General features: G+C 41.2%; 1 protein-coding gene across 1 annotated transcript in view; it reads left to right on the plus strand.

The window, feature by feature from the left end:
* The first annotated feature begins 421 nt into the window (after positions 1-421).
* The window catches only part of LOC115014094 (drebrin-like protein A), a 30,263-nt gene continuing 9,465 nt past the window's right edge, over positions 422-21,219 (plus strand). The window contains exons 1-4 of the mRNA XM_029440744.1: positions 422-766; positions 17,549-17,604; positions 17,852-17,964; positions 18,721-18,795. Of these exons, the coding sequence (XP_029296604.1) occupies positions 675-766; positions 17,549-17,604; positions 17,852-17,964; positions 18,721-18,795 (336 nt within the window). The 5' untranslated portion in view covers positions 422-674. The remainder of the gene's footprint in view (positions 767-17,548; positions 17,605-17,851; positions 17,965-18,720; positions 18,796-21,219) is intronic.

A 21,219-nucleotide genomic window follows, 5' to 3' on the forward strand; every position in this document is an offset into this window, starting at 1 on the left:
TTTGCTCAAACAATAGCCATTACAATTGTTTGAAAAATAACAATAACTATAATTAGCCAAACATATTTTATTGGATTGTTCAATGCCGTTGACCCTCAGCTATCATTAATTTGCTGGCAGTATTATGTAAATAGTGGTGAAGTGGTGCAATAACTCCAGTGCTCTGCTCTGCTCTGCTTTAGTCTTTAACACAGCAAAGTGTAGGTTTGTTGCAGTGTCGGAATTTGAAGCGCAGGCAAATTGCCTAATACAAAACAAGAGTTACCAAGTGACTATCAAGATAAGAAGGATGCACGACACAGTTATGATCTGTACGTGTGGCTGAGCAGTTGCGTTTCCTCCAAATGACCCAGCTAGTGAAGTCATTATGCTTTCCACCCTCTCAACGGGAGGTGGGGCTTTATAGTGAAAACGTATTCTACCCCGCTGCACAAAGACCAGTGTGCAGTTGCAGTCTCCTCCACGCTGTGAGTGCGCAGCGCTTGCACAGATCGCTCCAATTTGGAACTTAAGCCCACATTGCATGAACCTGCATAACTTAACTGCTGTTTTCTCGGCCGTGAACAACCCTCAGTGCTCCGCTGTGGCTGTTTACCAGCAGATACTCCGACCCGAAAACCGTCGGGACCAGTGAAGAGAGAAGCTGCGGGAGTGGTCTGGAAACTTTTGCCATCATGAGCTCGCAGACGGTCAACCTTGATACCTACAGCCTGTCGTTGCTCACGGCCAAAGAGGACATCCTCAACCCCCGCTCCTCCACCAACTGGTAACATATAGTGCTCTTGAATTAAACTGCATCTACCTTCCGTTTCAGAATCCTATTCGTCTATACCTTGACATATGAGATTAAATGGCAATTTAATAATTATTCGTCATTATAATACGAAGACAAGTAGAATCAATAACTTTAACGAAACTTTCATGTTCTCCATCTTGTTTTACGGAGTGAGTTGTAGCCGTTTACGCTTAACCAGGTTGGCTGTTGCGTGAGAAGAGGCTTGATTTCAATTAATCCAATGAGGGATACGGAGGTGGCCAGCACAGATACAACAGGCAACCTGGACTATCTTTACAAGTAGCCTACAGTAATGACAAATGCATGCAGGCTGGGTTTGTAGCTCAGGGATGTATTGACTCTCCCATCCACTCGGAGAGCTGACGTGAGGTGTGGATTGCAGTCTATTACGCACGCCAGGCGGCTGGTGGTGTGGCTCAGAGCGCAGCACCTGGTCGGCGGCCCGCTGCCCTCAACTGGGCCTTGCGCTCAATGACTTTGCTATTCTCCCTCAGGAGTTAGGCTTCATTCTTTGTGCTAAGGTTAAAGTTTCTTTTGATTTGCTGATCTCTGACAGGAGTTGTCTTTCAGGGAGAGGCTCTTTAATTTGACAGACAACCTAGTATGCATGCATGAGTACCAGCCACATGACTAACCAATAATAATGATGAGCATTTACACTTGTAGTGTACAACAAGTAGGTTATTTAGAAACACAATATTAAAGACCAACCAGTATTCAGATTACAAGCAACAAAATTAAGTGTTTTACTCGAAAAACTAGGTCACTGTTTTCATTTTCAACGTAGATTTCAACTCTCGACATATGCAATTAATTAATTCTGCTCTAGTGTAATGTGAGACCACATCTGCTGTAACCCTATCACCTGTCACTGGCACATTTCTTTTGTCACAGGGTTTGGCTGGTTTGTAACTATGGTGACCTATCCATCTTTTCCAAACAATACCATTCTCCCTGTCTCATTCTCTTTCTCCATTATCCTCTCCTGTGTGTGTGGTATTGTCATCTCCAGCTACAGACATGTTGTCACTTGCTATATTCAGCTAGCACAGAGAGAATTAGATATAATATGACCCCACACTTTCCACATATCAACTTACTTTGAGGAAGTTATAGTTTGGCGAAGTAGGCCAAGGCCCACACACACACACACACACACACACACACACACACACACACACACACACACACACACACACACACACACACACACACGTGTGCTCATGTGGAAGTAGAGGGCTGATTATGTCCATCTCTGTTTCATCTTCCTCTGCCTCACATCTCTCGCTGCCGCAGGGTTTCTCTGCCCACATTCTTCCTACCTTCTTCCTGGCTTTTCATGACGTCATGCAGACTTGATAAAACGGGATTCAGAACACTATGGTTTAACTTTGACAAGCTGAAATCTAACATTTTCATGAATGGGGTGGAAATAAGTTCCCCATCCAGGCAGAACATGCTCAGTTTCCATTCTTTCTTGCGTTTGGAAAATCTCTAAAAGTTTCCATGTTCAGTATCACTATGGAGGTTTTGTCCCATGGCAACACCTCACATTGATACTTCACTGATCCAGCAGTTTCTCATTGGAGAGCATTTCCCTAAAGTTTCAGTGAACAACAGATCTGCATTGTGTCTCTGCCAACCCACAAGCCTGTCAAAAAATCACACATACACACAACACACACACACACACACACACACACACACAGACACACACACAGACACACAGACACACACACACACACACACACACACTCACACATAAAGATGCATCTATCCAAAACAAGCACATGTTTAGTCGAGCTTACAAGAGAATAATAAGAGAAAGAAAAGGAGAAATCCCCCTACATTCACTGAGCCCACTTTAGAGGCTAAATAACTCTGCTGTGACTGAATAGAGAGGTGGGAGGGGGACACGATGATGTCATGATTCCCACTGTCAAACCACCGAAACAGAACCCACCACACGTGTGTGTGTCTGTGCGTGTTGAAGGGATTGTATGTGCGTGCATGTGAATATGTTTGTCTCTGGATGTGCATATGCATCCTGTAGAGACTATTAAAGAGAGTCTGAGGCGTCGAGAAGTTTGCATGGAGAGGGGTAGGAGGCTTGTTTTGTTGAATGATCCCGCCCCCACTGCGTGGCCTTGAGATCCCTGTGTGTATTATCTAATGACCTTGTGTCCTGAATGGGAAACAGACCCTTTGTGGGGGAGACTCTGAAGAAAAGAAGAGCTATTTCAATGCATCCTTCATTCAGACCTCTCTGCTCAACATACAGCCTTGGAGGTCTCTCCTCAGACTCCCAGACCATGGAGGACTACAAAGTGTCTCACTCGTAGGCTGGAAACCTGCACGGTCTGCATGTGTTTTGTGTTAGTGTGTGCTTTGAGAGACAGAAAGAGAAACAGTGATAATGCATGTTTCCAAAGACATTGTCTAATCCTTTCATCAGGAAATACTTCTAATTCTTAGCAGCAGACATCATGACTTATGTCCAACATACGCCAAACTAAATGACCCAAATTAGCACTTTAGATCAGCTCAACGTGGCCATGGACAAATGGAAATGTTTGTAGTTTTTAAGCAACTATGCTAACTTCTTCGATATGTGCATTTGCTTTTCATTCTGTATGAAAGGATGAGTGTATGTTGTAGTTCCAGCACAAAGTCAAAAATGTTTCTTACATTTTTTCTTAGAATTCAATAAAATACCTCAGTGAGTGATTTGTTCTGCACATTTTGTGAAGTTTTAACTCAGCCAATAAGACCAAAGCAGCATGCACTACGAGAGGTGTCTTCCTGCCAAATAATGTGCAGCACCAGCTTAGCCAAGCATGTTAACGAGGTGGTGGAAATCAGTTTAGAAAAATGTTTACAGCATTGTTTTGTGGAGCAGTTTAACTTCTATTCGACTTGGGTGTGGGCTTTATCCAGACATCTTGGTGACTTTGAACACACCTTCTTCATAAACTTCTTTCTTGCTGTCCACACTTTGATGCTGTGTGCTGTGTTAAGTGTTTCACTATGTTCTCTTGCGGGGGATTATTACAGTCAGCGGTGACACATAAAGTAAATATCTGATTTCATTGTAGTAACAGAGTGATTCAGTTTGGACAGAGTATTCAGAGACCAATCAATCTCTTCTTCATTCAAACCAGGTTGAAGTTCTATTTTATTTACATGTATGAATGAAATATTTTCAAAAAGAAAACAGGCTGCTTAGAATATGGCAGATTATATTATTATATTATAAAGCTGGTACAAACTGTATTATAATTGTTGTTGAAAGAGACACAACAATGAATGAATCCTCTTTTAGGGTGATGTTTTTACAAGCTCAGATTTTACTTGACCCGGTACTGAGAAATTAAGAAGAACTTCCTGTTGATATGTCTTTACTTGCGACCTTTTTTTTGTTGGCAGAATGGTAGCAACAAATGATCCGTCCCGAGAAGATCAGGGTCATGGAATTCCAGATATTATGTTTCAGTTTCGTCATTGTTTTTAAATATAAATTCACCTCTGACAACACTTATTTTTTCAAAGGCTTCCATTTTTTTTTCAATAACACATATAAATGGTATCCAAGATGTTGTTCTGTTGCAGCTGTATGAAAATAATCTTCCAGTATAATTCAACAAACTGAATTCATTAATTATCTGGCTACGGATCATGTCTTTTTTTTAACCTTCATTTATCTATCCTTTGATTTCGACAGACTGCGGGAAACTTAAATAATCACTCTTATCCATTTTCATCAACACACTATCTCTCTCCATGTCTCTGATGTCCTGTGAAGGGACTCTCCTGTTGATAAATGGAGGGGCCTTTATTTCAGCATCGGCCCGGGGTGTTTGCGCTGCTGCTACTGGCCAGAATTTCCACAGGCTCATGCATGATTAACCGAGACCTAAAGAGTTCCTGGGTCTAAAGTTACGCGCTACATGGAATACACCTGTGTTTGTCGGGATAGGATAGGAGGGAGGAAGGTAAAACGCAGGGCTGCCATTGTGTAAGGATGTGCTTCTGCTTGTATATAGGTGTACAGCATTTCCTGTCTGACTAGATTATATGTGCAGCAAGTCAGTTATCTTGTTTGTAAAGGTAAACAACCATTATCGTCACACTGTCATCAAGAAGTTACTCGCTGCCTGAACTTCCGTGCACTTGGTTCTACTTTTTTTTCAGTTACTTAATTATCCGCAAACATCCACCCGTCAAAAAAGAGACTAAATGGCATAATAATGCCAGCTTTCTACACATGAGCTGTTGTGTAATCCTTATCTAGCTTGGTAAAGGTTGTCATAGCTTTGTACAATGAAACAAATCCTTCAGATCACCTGACTGTGAAATCCAGCAGACGAAAAAAAAAGAAGTCTGGCTGGTTTCCGCTGACTGTTCAGGATAAGACTTCAAAGGCAGCACACGGTGTTTTAATCAGGCTGAACGACAACAGGAAATGTTTGATCGATCCTTGATATAAATAGCGATATACTGTAAAAGTGAAAGAGCGGTAACAAGTCCTCTCTCTCACTATCATACTAGCATGCTATCTCTTATCACACTGTTGTTGCTGTAAAACCAGAAACAAAAATACCAGTTTTGATGTTTTTCAGTGTTAAATCCAATACCAGGGCTGCTTTTCACACCGTGGTGTGCACAGACTCTGTAAGGGTAAGCCGTAAAAAATCACAAAGGATTCAGGATTAGGAGCAATTTTACACTAAAGTCACACCACCGTTGCAAGAGCTTGCAGGACAGGAACCAGAGGAGCTTTACTTCTTGGCTGGACACCGGGGCACTTGAGCATTAACTTGTGGGACATTCAAGGCCTTCTAGTGGGACATCAGAGCAGACATGAAGCATTCAAGTGTCCCATTTGAGCACAGACATATCCTTGTTGGATATTTGTTGACCTCATACATAGTTCCCATTTTAAAGACACAGGGTTTGCACCTGAAAACAGCCCTGTGTAGCTTTAGTCTTCTGCAAAGAGTGCCCTCAACATAGCTTCTTGTGTGATCGTGTCCGTGGGTGGCATGTTGGAAGATGATGACAATGATGGCTGTAATGGCTGTTATATCTGTTTAGATGGACTTAGAGAATAATTCTAACAGTAATCACTAAACAACTGCTTACTACGCATATAAACATTGTTTAGGTTCATTTGGGGTCTAAAATGAAGCTGCAGGGTAATAGTAGGTCTCAGGCATGATGAGACATGGCTGTAGTAAATGATTCTGTATGTGTGTATTGCACGTGTCACTGTATATTTGAGTTCCTTAGCGTGCAAACTCAAGACCACAAATTGACACCGTGTTGAAGTGCGACTTGTAATTGCCCCATAGAAGATGCAAAAGGTTGGTAATTAATGTTTCATGACTTGGTGGCACTGCAGTTGCCACTGTTATTCTCGGTGTCAGTTTTCCATAGGTAACACAATAGCTTCAAGACAAACACAAAAGAGCTGCTAACTTAAAAACAACATTGTATTGTAATAAGAGGTTTATATAAAGATCACTGTGAACAAAAACCGTCCTCACACCTGACCTTTCTATCAAATCCTCCTTTTGTTCGTTCAAGTTCCTCAGAGCAGTTGACCTTAATCCAGATGCCCTCTGCGCATTGTTTCCACTGAAAGCTGTCCTTTATATGCCTACAGCAGTGAACACAACAAATGCGTTATTGTTTTCTTTTGCAGTTCAAGATCAAGGCGAACACGCTCTGCTGGAAAACTTTGGCTGAGTGTTGAATTGTTCATGCAAATACTAGGAAGCTGGATTGAGGTGAATTGCCTGTTTAATCTAACTAATGGGCCTTAAGCGTAGCAGATGGAGTGGAATTACCAAGGGTGTGTCAGATAGCTGTCTAGAAACATCTGTATTTTAGTGTTTCAAACATTGGCAAGAGAATGAATATGGTATAGTGTGTGTGTGTGTGTGTGTTTGCGTGTGTGTGTTTGTGTGTTCTTAGCCCAGCTGAGGCAATTTTAGGGTATGTCTGAGCAAGAAAGTGATACCATAGAAATAGATTCTTCTGCTAATTCTTATGTCTGAGCTGACAAATTTGCCAAATATATAATCTTTAAAAATAAAAACCTAGCTTTTGACACTCAAGTACATTGCAACTCCTGTTCTAGTATTGCAGAAATGAGAGTGACCTATATCGATCTTAATGTTGTTTCCATGATACAATTGCAAAGTGCTGAAGTAGGGCATAGAGAGACATAATGTTCTCTTGTGTTTTGCTCCCACATCTTCCACAGTAGCTCCCACACAGCTTTCTAATGACTAAAGAATTAACTCAGGAAAGATGGTGTTAGAGGGTCAAATGAGGGTAATCTCTTTAAGACTCTTGTGGGCAAGTTAACAAGTGTGTTGCCCTATTTCAAGAAAAAACCCCAAATATGTGATATCTAGAAAAATGCTCATAACTCCATAACTTCTCTCTGGCATCTTTTTTACTAGGCTACTTAATTAGCCAGAGCTTGAATGAATGTTGTGAAAGGAGTAACCAAGGGCACGCTGAAATGTCTCGTCATGTTCTGTGTTGCTTTGTCTCGTCTTTTTGCAAGCGTGCCAAGCAGAACACCGGCAGTGTCTGACAGCCGCAAATCTTTTGACAGACGATAACATGTCAGTTTTTTTGCACTTAATTACACAGTTACAGACATAAGAACAACAGAGTTTTTGCATATATCAATGCACGCTTTTATATAAATTGTGTATAAAGTGCGTGCATTGATACATGCAAAAACACTAACACGCAACACACAGACAGACACTGGGCCACCTCAATAAGGACGCACCCCACTCTCATTCCTATAGTTGTCCTGACGCTGTGAGGTTTGCTGCTTAAACAGTTTCTCCCACTTCACCATGGTAACAATGGACAACAGTCGTTATAATCACGACATTCTTAGGGTTAACTATTTGCATCTTGCAAAGTCACACTGCAGGGCCTTGACTGGGAACTCTCCTTTCCTTTTTGCCTTGTTTGTTCACTTGCTGCTGGTAGAATTGTGTTGTGGGTGGGTGAGGAGAGTCGGGGGGCTCTGTTGTCCTGACGACTCGGGGGGGGGGGGGGGGGTTGTTTGTTGAGAGACTGAATGAAGCGGGGGAGATGAGTGCAGAGGGACTGAGGCGGCTGGGAAGGGGGTGCAAATGAATGGGCAATGACACTTGGTGAGAAATATAGAGGAATAACGAGATGAGAAAGGACAACACGCGAGAGGAAAGAGAAAGAATTGCAGTGAGAGTGGGGTGGTCTTGACAAGAGGTTGTTGAAAAGCAGAATGATTGAAGTTGGAGGAGTGACAGAGCCAAGAGAAGGGAAATATGAGATCACAGGTGGAGGGGGGAAGAGGGAAGAGGGAAGAGAGGAAGATCAAAGCATTAAGAGAGGCAGCAAAGACGACGAGCCAAATGAGGTCTAAGTGGGGATGTGATACTTGAGAGAATTGACTTTGTTTAACTGAAGGAAATGGTTGACGATAAGATGCCATCGTGTTTTTAATGGTCCCATAATAACTATGATATAGAGATATGAGGCTATTCCCGTGTGTGTGTGTGTGTGTGTGTGTGTGTGTGTGTGTGTGTGTGTGTGTGTCTTTAGCAGTGTGGGACAGCATGCACAGGAAATGCCAGCATGATCCCAGTGGACCACAATTTTAGAGGATTTATCGTCACACATTCCTCTCTGCTCCTCTCCTCTCCTCTCCTCTCCTCTCCTCTCTGCTCCTCTCCTCTCCTCTCCTCTCCTCTCCTCTCCTCTCCTCTCCTCTCCTCTCCTCCTCTCCTCTCCTCTCCTCTCCCTTTATTCCATCCAATGTCAGGTGTAAGAAATGTCTGTTCCTTCCCACTCCCCTATAGCTCTCTTAAAAAGACATATACCTCCCTTTAAGACTCATACCAATTTACTCCATAGAGACCCCTTTGATACTTCCATCAAGACACTTGCTCCCAATACCCACATACTCTTCTGCCCCCTTGGAAACCTCCAATACACTCTGGCTGTTTCCCATTATGCGCCATTGTTAAATGTGCCCCTCTTGCCCTACCCATTTATACCTATCTCCCCTGGAGCTTTTCATCATCTTCCCCATGTGAACCCTATCGTTGAGGCTTTTCTCCAACCTGAATAGGCTAGCACTCCCTCACAATGTGGCCCGTCACTCTTAAGCTCACACCCTCATGACATTGAACTTCATGTAACCATCTTTCTTTTAGACCCTAAACACGCACTCAAGTACTAAAACTTACTTAATCTGCAAAATATGGCTATTTCACTGCACAGCATTTGCACATGGAGCTCAGCTCTACATACACTTTTTATTCAGAGAGGAAACATGTTTATTATACAGTGATGCGAAATAAAGTATTGTTTGATCAACTCCAAACGCTGCATTCTGTAATGCCAACACTCAGGTTAATAAATATTAAAAGGAAATTATGTTGGGAATACAGTAGTGACAATATCTGTCTTTTCTATAGTAAGTGTACAGGGACATACATTTTAAAAGTAAATTACGGTTTGAGGTACTTCAATACATTTGTATTTAGATCTGAGTTGAGTTAGAGCTGAGTTGGACCTTTGAGTGTAAACATACCTCAGTTATCAGCTCTTATATACAGTATGTAACACACATGTAACAGGAGAGGTCTAGACTTCTTCATCTTGCTGAATAAATATACGTCCTGTAGCTTTGAGAAAAAAATATCTTATCTATGGGTTAGGGTTAGGGTTAGGGTTAGGGTCTATAATATCTATGTCTTTAAAACCAGTGAGACTGAGCTGCTCCAAGCTTCAGCCTGTTTAAGAAATAGTGCAACACGTTATGGTACAGAAATAAATATTGCTCACACATTCTGTGTCATTCTGCCACACACACACACACACACACACACACACACACACACACACACACACACACACACACCTACTCTGACACACACACTTGCTTTTCTTGATGATGGGTATTATATTACACAGAGAGAACTTCGGTAGCAAAGTAGTAGTACATGTGCAGCTCTATTTACACAATGAATGTGAGTTTATTTTCATATGATAGACAAAACTGATGTGTTCCGCAGAGACTTTATAGCTACATTATAGCACATTTTCAACTGTCGTCCCAAGTTGGACTTTTACATGTGTAGTTTAAATATACAGCGACAATAATTGTATATGACTGGCTGGTGTTATCTGTGGATTAACTCATGGCGGTAACACGGGACCAACCACCACTACTGCCTCTCAGATCATCCCTGACAACATAATGTCCACGCCTGTTCAGCTGCGTCATACCCCAAGAGTTAATGATGTGTTTTGCCTGTATTTGTGGTTTCAGGACATTTCAAATTGACTTACATCTACTTTACAGCAGCATGCCTCTTTCTCTCTCTGTCCATCCCCCGCTCCTTTCCATCTGCCTCAACACAGAGAGGGCTGTTTTCTCTCACTGGTCTTTGGCACTGATTTAATTACTTATTTGTTTAGTTTGTCATATTCTAAACTTCTCTGTCTCCATGTTTTGCTGAGAACAGACATTTTCCTCCCTCTCCTCCTCCTGTCCGCATTCCATCCAGTCTCTCCCTCTGCCCCCAACTACCTCACCCCCCACTGACTGATATTATATGCACTCTGTTGTTTTACTTTTTCTATCCATGTTTTCCCTTCGTTTAATTTAGCTACACTTTCTGCTCTTTCTTATAATTTTGTTCTCCATCACCGTTTTCATTTCTCCCACTTTTTTTGACATTCCCTCCAGGCCAAATAGCTTCAGTGGTCTGTAATAGTCTCCAGGGGAGTCTGCTGTGTCCTCCACCCAGTCAAAAGCTATACAGATCAGAAAGTGTTACGCAGTGGGTGGATCTGAGCAAGTACTCTTATTACTTACAAATAGGCAGCCAACTTGTACTTCAAATGTACGTGCACAGCTGTCGTTAAAAGGGGAGTTAAACATGATTTATCAACAGTATGATCTTTACTCCAGCAATGCACAAGTAAAGTAAAGGTTTCTTGAAGTTTTCCTATTCAATACACGCACGTGGAAACCAATTGACTTTTTATTTAATTTTTGCACAAATAACCAAAACAATATGACTAAGCACACAACCCCTTAGAAAAAAAAAACAGTCTTTGGACTAACAAGAGGTCACATTTCTACCACGGCAAGTCTCAACATCCTTTAGTCCAACTGTCAACGTTTTCAAAAGTATTTGAAACATGCAAAGCAAGCAGTGGGTTTTTTGCATTCATTTGTTTGAACTGGTGTCACTGGAGCTCTGCGAGGTTTCTTGATTGGTAGATTTCTATTGATACAGACCTTTTAGAAGCGTTGGCAGCTAATGACAATACATAATTATATCAGTTCAGCTTCCCTCAAACACGATAGTCTTATAAGTACACCAATAATACATTAGCTCAAAAGCAAAGCTTCACATGGGACATTTCAATTGCATCAATTAAAAAGTATTTATATGGATTCACGCTTGATTTAACAGTTGATCTGAATGGTCGGACCATAAGGGGAAGCTTTTCAACAAGGCTTCTGTTTGTTGCTATTATGGTGAGATTACTGCAGGCGCTTGAATCAAACACAGTTAAAGATCAAGTTTTGATGTGGTGAAATGTCACTGGAGCATAGTGGGTTACACAGACGCGTTGTTCCTTATGGTGCATCATTTTTGTTATTGTAATGGGAAAATCATCTACAGTTACATTGCTCTACATTATTACACTTAATTTAAGACTTTACTGCATGTGGAACATCTCAACTTGTGTGTGAGTGATATCCTAACAGCTTGCCCAGTTCAAATGCTGTTGATTGGGACCTTGACATCGTTTGGTTATGGGATCACGGTTTCTGCGCTCGGCACTACAATCACATCATAACCCAAATGTAGAGCATCTGCCAGAGGTTTACATAAAGCTTTTCCCTGAGCCAACTTTTCTGTTCTGACCCAATAATACACCTGGACTAGACCGGACTTCATATGGTGGACTGGAGTTTTGACAGTATATGTTTTACAATGAAAATATGCTTCTGCTTATTATTCTTGCAGAAATAGTGATTGTGTTACACACTGCCCTTCTCGTGGGGCATTAGTTGAATCCCATCTCTGTGGGAGAGGGGGGATGTTAAATATTGTCTTCAGTAGAAATGACAGCAACGGGATATTACACCTTACTTCATAAACCACATACTGCTGGAGGATGTTTGGCTGCTTGAGGATCTGTGACTTCCCCCCACATCATTGCAGGGATCCACAAACATCCCCTTAGTTATTGTCTTTGCTTTCTGCTGGCTCTATGCCTTGTGGCTTTATCAGCACATCAACAATGAGCGATACATTCAAATGTAAATTCAATTTCTCTATTTAATTCATTACCAATATGCATTCCATTTGTGGCAAGTATAGGAATATTACTTCACTTATATAACTTAAAGTTTTCCTTTAGGAGACTTTGGTGCCGTGTTTCAATCTCTTGCTTCTCAGCAGCTGGTATTAAGGGGCCCTGTTGTTGGGTCTGTGGGGATTACAGCCCACTCTCTGTAGGGCACCTGACTGAATCCTGTGCAGCAAGCAATGAGTATGAGAACCAAAACTGTCCCTATGTTGTGTGCTTTTCCTTTCTATGTTTTCTTTGCAACTTCCAAGAGACACTGTCTCAGCTCTTCTCTCCTTTGCTCCCTCCTAACCCTGTCCCTGTTTTTTCTGGCACTTTTTTTTCCAAGTGGGATATTTAATAAGCACAGAGAGGTGTTCACATAAACAGCATCCCTCAGCAGCAACCTTCCTCATTTTAATCCATGTTTTATCACTTAATGAGGCGCCAACGAGACAAATAATTAATGGGTGACTGCAGTTGTAAGTGCTAATACTATGGCTGATGTTGGACAGTCTTCATGCCTTGTGTAAGGGTTTGTTAACCAGAACAATACAAAACCTTATGAAACTTTTCTTTATTTAAAGTGTTTATACTACCGGGCAACATCTCTCATCACATAACAATTTGAACGCGCCTGTGGCTTACCATGCCACGTTTTTCAGTCATGATGTTTACAGTGATGCATCACCTTAGATTACACTGTAGCACCCTGTACAAGCCAGACAAATGTAGTGGCATTCTCTCTTTTTCCTATTCCCAACTTCTTTGGCTTTAATGCTCTATCACCCTCTCGTTCGTTCCGTCACTTCTTGCTCACATTTCTCAACCTCTACTCATAAACTTCCACATGTCTCTGCAGTCCAGACGGACGGAGGAATGCATTCACCACTGGGGTCGCCGCGTGGACACGATATGAGTAACATGCTGGACAGGGGGGGAAAAATTACTTTTTCAGCAGTCAAGTCTGGCTGGGCTTTTTTTTGCCCATGTTTGGCGAGAGGAAATGAGCGCTGTGCGCTGTAGGGACGTCTCTGAGTTCCCCACTCCAACACAGCCAGAGAGGTAGACAGAGAGACTAAAAATAGCACTCGGAGCCCAGGTCAGCTTTGAGCGAGTAAGAAATTGGGGGGCCGACGGGGGAGGGGAGAAAAAACATATGATGTAAAATTAAATGAACAGAAGGAAGCTTGTGGAAAGGGAGATGTAATGAAAATCTGAAAGAAGTTCAAGCATGAAATAAGCATTCAAAAGACTGCATTGTTAAAATCCCAGGTCTTGACAAATGCTTTACATGAAAGTTGGTGGGACCATTGGGGGATGTGTGTGCAATATGTGAAAGAGCAATGGAAAAAACAACAAAATAATGATCTGATGGAGAGCTTAATCTGGGCACTGAATTCTGGTGGGAGCTCCCAGCCTCTCATCCATTTTCTCATATCTTTCTCTTCGTGTGCAGTTTATCACATCGCAACAGCGTGCATAACCACAAATCTCTCATATCTCCCCCGCTGGCAAACGTGGAATGAATAAATGACCCGTGAGCCCACAAGATCTTCCTGACGGAGAGACACAGAGGGTATAAGTGTGGAGTCGAGGGAGAAAAGATGAAATTGAGATATTGCCTCGGTTTGTGAAAGAGGTATGTTGTGCTACAGGATTTAAAGTAGGAGGGGAAGAAATATGTGTTGTACGAGACAGGGGTCAGAATAATGAATTTAGAGTAGTAATGATGGTGAGATATCAACAGAATATATGGAGAGAGTAGAGGTGGGGAAGTGAACAAGGAATATGAGAAATGGTTATTGGTTCTGGGGCACAACATACATTTTCATAGGTTTATTTTGCTCTTTGTTATTGTATAACAATGCACAAGTACGATGAGACAGCGTCAAAACAAAATTGGATGAGAGTACAAGGAAAAGAAAATCTCTCATAAAGTCTCTTTAGAAATGACAATACAAGAGGAGTGTGTACATAGTGTTCAAGTATTTCTTGCATATTAGCACACTGAAACGGTTCAAACTTTAGCCTGCTATAGTGGAATGCCTGGATAAGTGAAAACAAGTCCTTTTCCAGCAGAGCTCACCATCTGCTTCTGTTATGTTCATCTTGAAATGGTGGAGCGTAGCATGTTTGGTGGTATTACAGGGGCTCTAGTAGTCCAAAACAAACACTCCCTATTGTTACCGGCTCGCAGTATACTTTGTGTGTGTGCATGTCTGTGTTTATGTATGCGTGCCTTTGTCTATACTCTGAGATAAATGACTGTTTATTTGTTTTATAGCTGCACTGTGGCTGGCTGCGGTAATTATGCACATATTTCATTCCTCATTGTTAATTACTTTAAAACAAGTTGATGTTGATTTAGATTATGCCATCATTGTTTTTTCTTCTCGTGCCCCTCACTCCCCTTAATGATGGCCTCTTTAATTTCTCTTCTCTTCTCTTCTCTTCTCTTCTCTTCTCTTCTCTTCTCTTCTCTTCTCTTCTCTTCTCCACCCTCTGTCCCTCCCTCCCTCTCTCAGAGCTGAGGTCATAGCTGGCTGGGTTTGGAGGTGGGCTGGAGTACCGACATAAGAGAGTCTGTTTTTCTCATCAGTCAGTGCAGCTCTCATGAAACCTACATGTGTAAAGGAATGGGGGTCTATCTGCTCTGTTAGTTAGGAAAGATTTTTCTATGAATACTGCTGCTTCAATATTACAGTAACAAAGCTAATCAAGTAGAGAGAGAGAGAGAGAGAGAGAGAGAGAGAGAGAGAGAGAGAGAAAGAAGGGCATCCATATGGATTCATTGTGTTGCTCAAGGACACTTCAGCAGGGTATACACTTGCAATGTGAACCTGAGAACTAACCGTCTTGTGTAGTCAGTACTGAGAGAGAATTTTCCCACTGTAATCATTACACCACAATGCTGGTATATCCATATTATCAATCAGTGGTTTACCACAGCGTTTGACATTATCCTCTGGTACAGTAAACAGCGGTGTAGTAGTAGCACAGTTTTAAAAACATGTAATATCCAGAACTGTGAAATCTTGCAGGTCATCTCGTCAAAGATAATCCATTCATTTCATGTCAGCAACAAGGATTCACTAATAACTATAGATATACTGTAATAGCAGGTTTAATTTACATTTCAACTATGCAGATAATCTTTTGATAAAACCATCTGAGGAAGGGAACAGTCCTTAAAATGAGACTTTGAGTAAAAGTAGAAAAAGAAAAAGGGTTGATCAGTTCCTGACCTTATTTATAGTTTTCTAAATAAGATTTCATACATTTTTACTTTTAATTTTTTTGTTTCTTTTGTAAAATCGTCACATTTGTAAAACCCTAAACCTTGTTACTGTCTTAGACAGGGATCAGGTAAAGTCCTGAGCAGAAAAATGCCTGAAAATAGGATATTTGCAAATTCCATCTCTGGCAGAACAAAGAGTCTCCCACTACACAGTGTATCCTCCTGTGCAAGCCTGTTCCTTGTGGGTGGAGAATTTGCACATGCAATTAAGACTCCTTCAGAGGCACAGTGATCTTTGACCTTGACTGCTCGTGAATGGTGACCTTTAGGAATGTCTTGAGGACCTAGGATCAGTAAGTGTGGATTGGTGTCTGAGCTCTGGATGCTGCTACGACTAATGAGGGAATGGAGTGTGTTGTTTCTGTAGTTATTGTGGCTAGACTAATCCCTGAGGAGATATGTGAACGATATGTGAACAACACACAGCTCACATAATGCCCGAGAGCTCTAGAGTATGTTTCCATGACTTCTTTATATCCTGACCAAATCTTATTTCAAAATAGTTGCTTCTGATAATAGATTAAGTAATCATTAATCAGCATTATCAGCACAATACAAAAATGACAGAGCAGTTTTAGCCTCCGCCCTCACACATGCGGGGTCAGCGTGCAGCTTGCTCAATAGGGCGCACAATGTAGTTATTGTGTCCTCACCACACTCACACACATACCGATTGACTTTTGTCGCTCTTTGTTCTTTAAACAGACGGAGACTTGTTGTATCAGGAAAAAGAAACTGAATGATTCAGAGATGTTAAGTGACTTATCTGGCCTGTTGTCAGCCTTTTTTCCAAGCTGCTATTGTTTTTAATGTAGATTCTTTACAAAACGTTTTAAGCTAATACTTTCTTTCTCTCTGTGTCACATTCTCACTGTGTCAAACAACACAGCCCATTCACCTTTGGCCCATTGTAATAGCTGTTCATGGCCTTACACTCTTGCTCCCCAGCTCCAGATGTTATTGACACACCCCAGGAGTCCTGCAGAAAGAAATTTACACAGACACACAGTCAAACACAGAAACATGCACACACATCTGCTCACACAGACACAAGCACATACACAGTCCTATAAAGCTTTGACATTCATTTCTCTGCATGCCACCTCCTAAAGTCACTTAGTAACACACACACACACACACACACACACACACACACACACACACACACACACACACACACACACACACACACACACACACAACTGTGCTACAAACACACACAGGAATCAGGATTATTTTAGAAGCATGTCATGTGAAATAGCACACTGGTATCATTTTGGACTCTGAACTAGTGGTTTAGATAACAGCCAGGAAGATACCGAGCATTACAAGTACCAACTTTAGTAATCCCTCTGTAGTTGGTTTCTCTTTGGTTGATTATGAAGTCACACATTTCTGTCTTAAATATTCTTCAACAAAGCTAACATCTCAAAACAATACTGCTCTTAGTTTGTTCAGCAGTGGTTGTTGTTGAGTTGCCACAGTGACCTGTAGTTTGACTGACTGAAGGGTGCGGTAGGACAGGTTTTCACCTGCAAAATGTCAAAAAACCCCGTTGCTGTGAACAACACTGACAGCCTTTATTTCACATTCAGGAGCCATCCATCTGATGCAAACACTATGGATGAAGGTTATCGTGCTGGCCTTCCTGTTTTACGCATGCACTGTAAAGAAAAAAGTGAACAAGTGCATGTGTCACAACTGAAGATAATTCATTTTTGTTGGTGCATTCGGGAGATGCTTTGCACTGCAGGGAAGCTTTTTATGGTTTCGACAAAGTATATGCAGTAAAGCATCTGGCTTTGCATGTGTGAGTGCCTGTGTGTGTCCCCTGTGCACAATGAAAGCCTGAAAACATGGATGTCTGCAGCTGTCCACATGCTCATGCTTGGATTTAGAAAAAGTTGTGGATGTGCCTTTACTCTTAGGCATACAGTAATCAAACAAGTAGTTGTTTAGTTCAGAAAATCCAACCTGTGTTTTGTTGACACTCTTGACACACTTTGTCCCTCACATTTCTCAGTTGCTGACCTGTGTGTTTGTCCGTATGTCCACAGGGCAATATTCGCATATGATGGCGTCACCAACAAGCTCAAACTGGCTGACTCAGGAGGTAAGATGTACTGTCATCTGTGGTATGTTTGTTATGCTTACTTTGAATTTGTAAGCCCTACAAAGAATGAAACTTGTCACACTTGGCCTGAAAGGAATTCACATGTCCTCTTGCGTTTAGAGAATATTCTAACATTCTTACAATTTGCTGTTGAGAGCAACTCAAACTGTTGTTCAAACTCTCCATCAGTTCTCCTTTTTCCTTTGTTCCCTTCAACTTCTCCCTGTCTCTGTCTCTTTTCTAACAGCGGGTGGTGTGGCAGAGCTGGCAGGGAAATTTCACATCTCCAAGCCTCAATACGGACTGTGCAAAGTGGGAAATGTGGAGACAGGAGGCCCAAGGACTGCTATGATCAGCTGGGTGAGTGGCAGACAGGTTCATGGGCCTTAGCTCATGTAAGCACAAGCTTATCATGTTAAAGAAACACACGTACCCACACAAATTACAGGAACACAAACACAGTTTGCACATACAAAATAGAAAGAAGCATAGAAAATCCTAAAATATTTGATTTATTCACAGAATGTGAAGTGTTATCTGACATGTGGGAAAATGCTGTGAGAATGTATCATAAGGTCATTATAGTACACAACTTTATGAATCACAGGGTATGTGTGTTATTTGTCAGACAGTTGTGGGACACCCAAATGACTGTTTTGAATTAATGTTTTTTTTATTATTATAGACCTGTTACATTTTTTTTAGCTTTACACTGCCTATGATTGGTTAACATATCAACCCTTTCCACAAAATATAGGGTCATGAATTAGTGCCAGAAACAGATGCTGGGAGATTTACAATGATGCCAGTCTGCAGTCATGGTGGACATCTCCACCTAGCCGAATATTTAAAGAAGTCACACACGCATTATTTTCATGTTAGGTTTATAAATCTACCAAATAATACTGCATAGTTTTATGATGCTGTAAATTGTACTTCATAGTTTCTTAATCTGTAAACCTTCCTGTTTTCACTATCCAAATAGTTAAACACAGATTAGACTACAGAAATGTGTATCATATTGTTCCTCAGCCTCTCTTCCTCCTCTTTTTTTTAGTTCCCTCTGAGAGAGGTATGATATGAATGTAAGTGTCTACATCCTGTGTTTGTCTGCAGGTCGGCCAAAATGTGGATGACTTCCGAAGGACAGAATGTGCCAGCCACATTCCAGCCATCAAAAACTTTTTTAAGGTGCAGTAGATCATGTGATCGATCACAAATCATTAACCTTTGTACACTAAATCCATTAGTTTGTTGGGTTTCTCCATTAAACTGTGCATTAAAGATGACATAATTCCAACATTTCTACCATCGAGGAGAGACAGAAGCACTTCAGTACACTGTATAAGTAACAAACCTGGCTCTCTTTGTTTTCCCAAATCCCTTCTAAAGAGAACATATTCTGTCCTCTTCAGTTGTTTTTACCCCTGAACTCTAGACTTTGTGCTCACCAACTCTATATTTACTCACGGTAGTTTACTTTGTATTGTTTTGAGAGTTTCCTGTCCTCAGTCTACTTCCTGTGCTGTTGCAGTGTAGGTCATACGTTTGGTTATGCGATTGGTCTATCTGCCATGTCTCTACCAGGGGGAGACAGCTCAGTTTGGTCCTTGAAAGCCCCATTGTTTGCGGTGCAACCTGAAGTGACGTCACAAACTGAAACAAAGTAATGATAGGAGAGACAGGAAGTAGAGGGAATAGGGAATAGATAACTTCTGTATATTTTTATGATTCAGCTTCATGTGCGTTTTTATGATTCACATGTGTACACAGTATATCAGCAACTCCTCACATCACAATGTCAGCTGCAACTTCTCCTCTCCGTCTGTGCTCCTCAAACTGTGTTTATTCAGCGTTTCAATCTAACTAGGAGAGGTTCATCTGACCCCAAGGTTTACTAGTTTCCATATAAAGGCATCACCCAGTCAACTGCAGAAGCATCTGTGGAATGTTTGTTGTTTTTTGTCTCTTTTTTTTAAACAGTAAATGTTGAGTCTGGGATTTTGTGAGCCTAACCCTTCTGTGAGACTTTGTGTGTGTGTGTGTGTGTGTGTGCGTGTGTGTGTGTGTGTGTGTGTGTGTGTGTGTGTGTGTGTGTGTTTGTGTTTGTGTGTGTGTAGCACCCTTTGGCCTGTGTACATATTTCAATATTGTAGGGAAATAATCACTTGGTCAATATGTCGTAGAGTGAAGTAAATCGTCTCTCCCTCTGAGAATTGTGGGACAATTGTGACCCCCTAACCTGACACACACACACACACACACGCACACGCACACGCACACATACGGTAACAGCTAGACCTGTATCACTACAATGCAATCCACTTGTGGTCACTACTAACCTACTTCTTTGTGAAAAAAGGGAACACAACTTATTTATTTCAGATCAAGACCAAACTGATTTGGTGAATTAGAAAAAAAAAGCAAGTTTATTTTTCCTTAACACACCAGTTTAGACTTTGATGCATTAGTTATATCTGGTTCAGACTCAAAGAGAAAATACTATATCACCTAGCACCATGGACATCCTAGCCAGACATATGGATTGCATTTGCAAAGACTGTAGTGATGATACATAACTGTGCTATCCTGTCTTCTGTTTATTCTAACGTCTCAAGTGGACGTGACGTTTTTCGCACTGTGTTAAGGCCACGTAATCGTTATTCACCTTTCCCATCACGTACATTGTTCATGAACAAAAAGCAAAGTAATGTCAATGTCAATGTAAACATCGTGGGAAGCTTATAAAACAGCACAGCAGTCTGCGTCATACTTTACCTCTCACCGGGAAATCATCTGGGATTGGTGTGTGAGAAATTCCTATAAAACGATTACTCAAACCGGTTTCTTCTTTAGTTTCTATTAATCTTCACAAAGATTTAACAGCCCCCTGGCAAAAAAATGAGCAGTCCGAGAAGTGACCCACTGCAAAAAAATAAAAAATGTAGCAACTGATACCAGTGTTTGTATCTATTGAGACACGTTTCAAGGATACCAAGCATCTTCTACCGCAGGCTCCATACATTGATTTGCTGTCTTGTCCATTAAAATTGAGTGGCAACGTAATATTGATTAATTAATTAATATTTGTCAGTCTTCTCATTTTGCATTAGTTTCTCTTTTTTACTGAAGTAAAGTTTTTAATAGAGTAAACTTCTTCAAACTTCTTCCACCAATGCTAATATAGAGTCAAAGACATGGCATTACATTATGCATTTATGAAAACTCAAAGGCTACCTGTTTTAAGGTCCCCTGTTTCAATTTGTAATTGTTTTAATATGCTCTCAGGGGACGTAGAGCACTAGATGTTTTTAGGGGAAAATAAGTTAAAATAGAGGTTATGACAGAGTTAAGTTAATATTACAGTAAGGGAAGGCGAGGTTGCATTTAACTGTTGTCCACAGAATAAAACAGACGCCGAAGCCTTAAACAATCATGACTCTCAGCTAAATTCTTACTTGACCTTGTGATGAATGGGAAACACAACTACTGAGATAACCCACATACATAAATTGAGTGATGTGATAATCACTGGGAGCTCAATTAGCTTGTTTTCTTAGAATCGTGGCTTTCATTGCCTTGGATGCAGTGAGTTAGAAGTTCCCTCAGCGCTTT

The sequence above is a fragment of the Cottoperca gobio genome, chromosome 9 (genome assembly GCF_900634415.1).
Source record: "Cottoperca gobio chromosome 9, fCotGob3.1, whole genome shotgun sequence".
Taxonomy (NCBI): domain Eukaryota; kingdom Metazoa; phylum Chordata; class Actinopteri; order Perciformes; family Bovichtidae; genus Cottoperca; species Cottoperca gobio.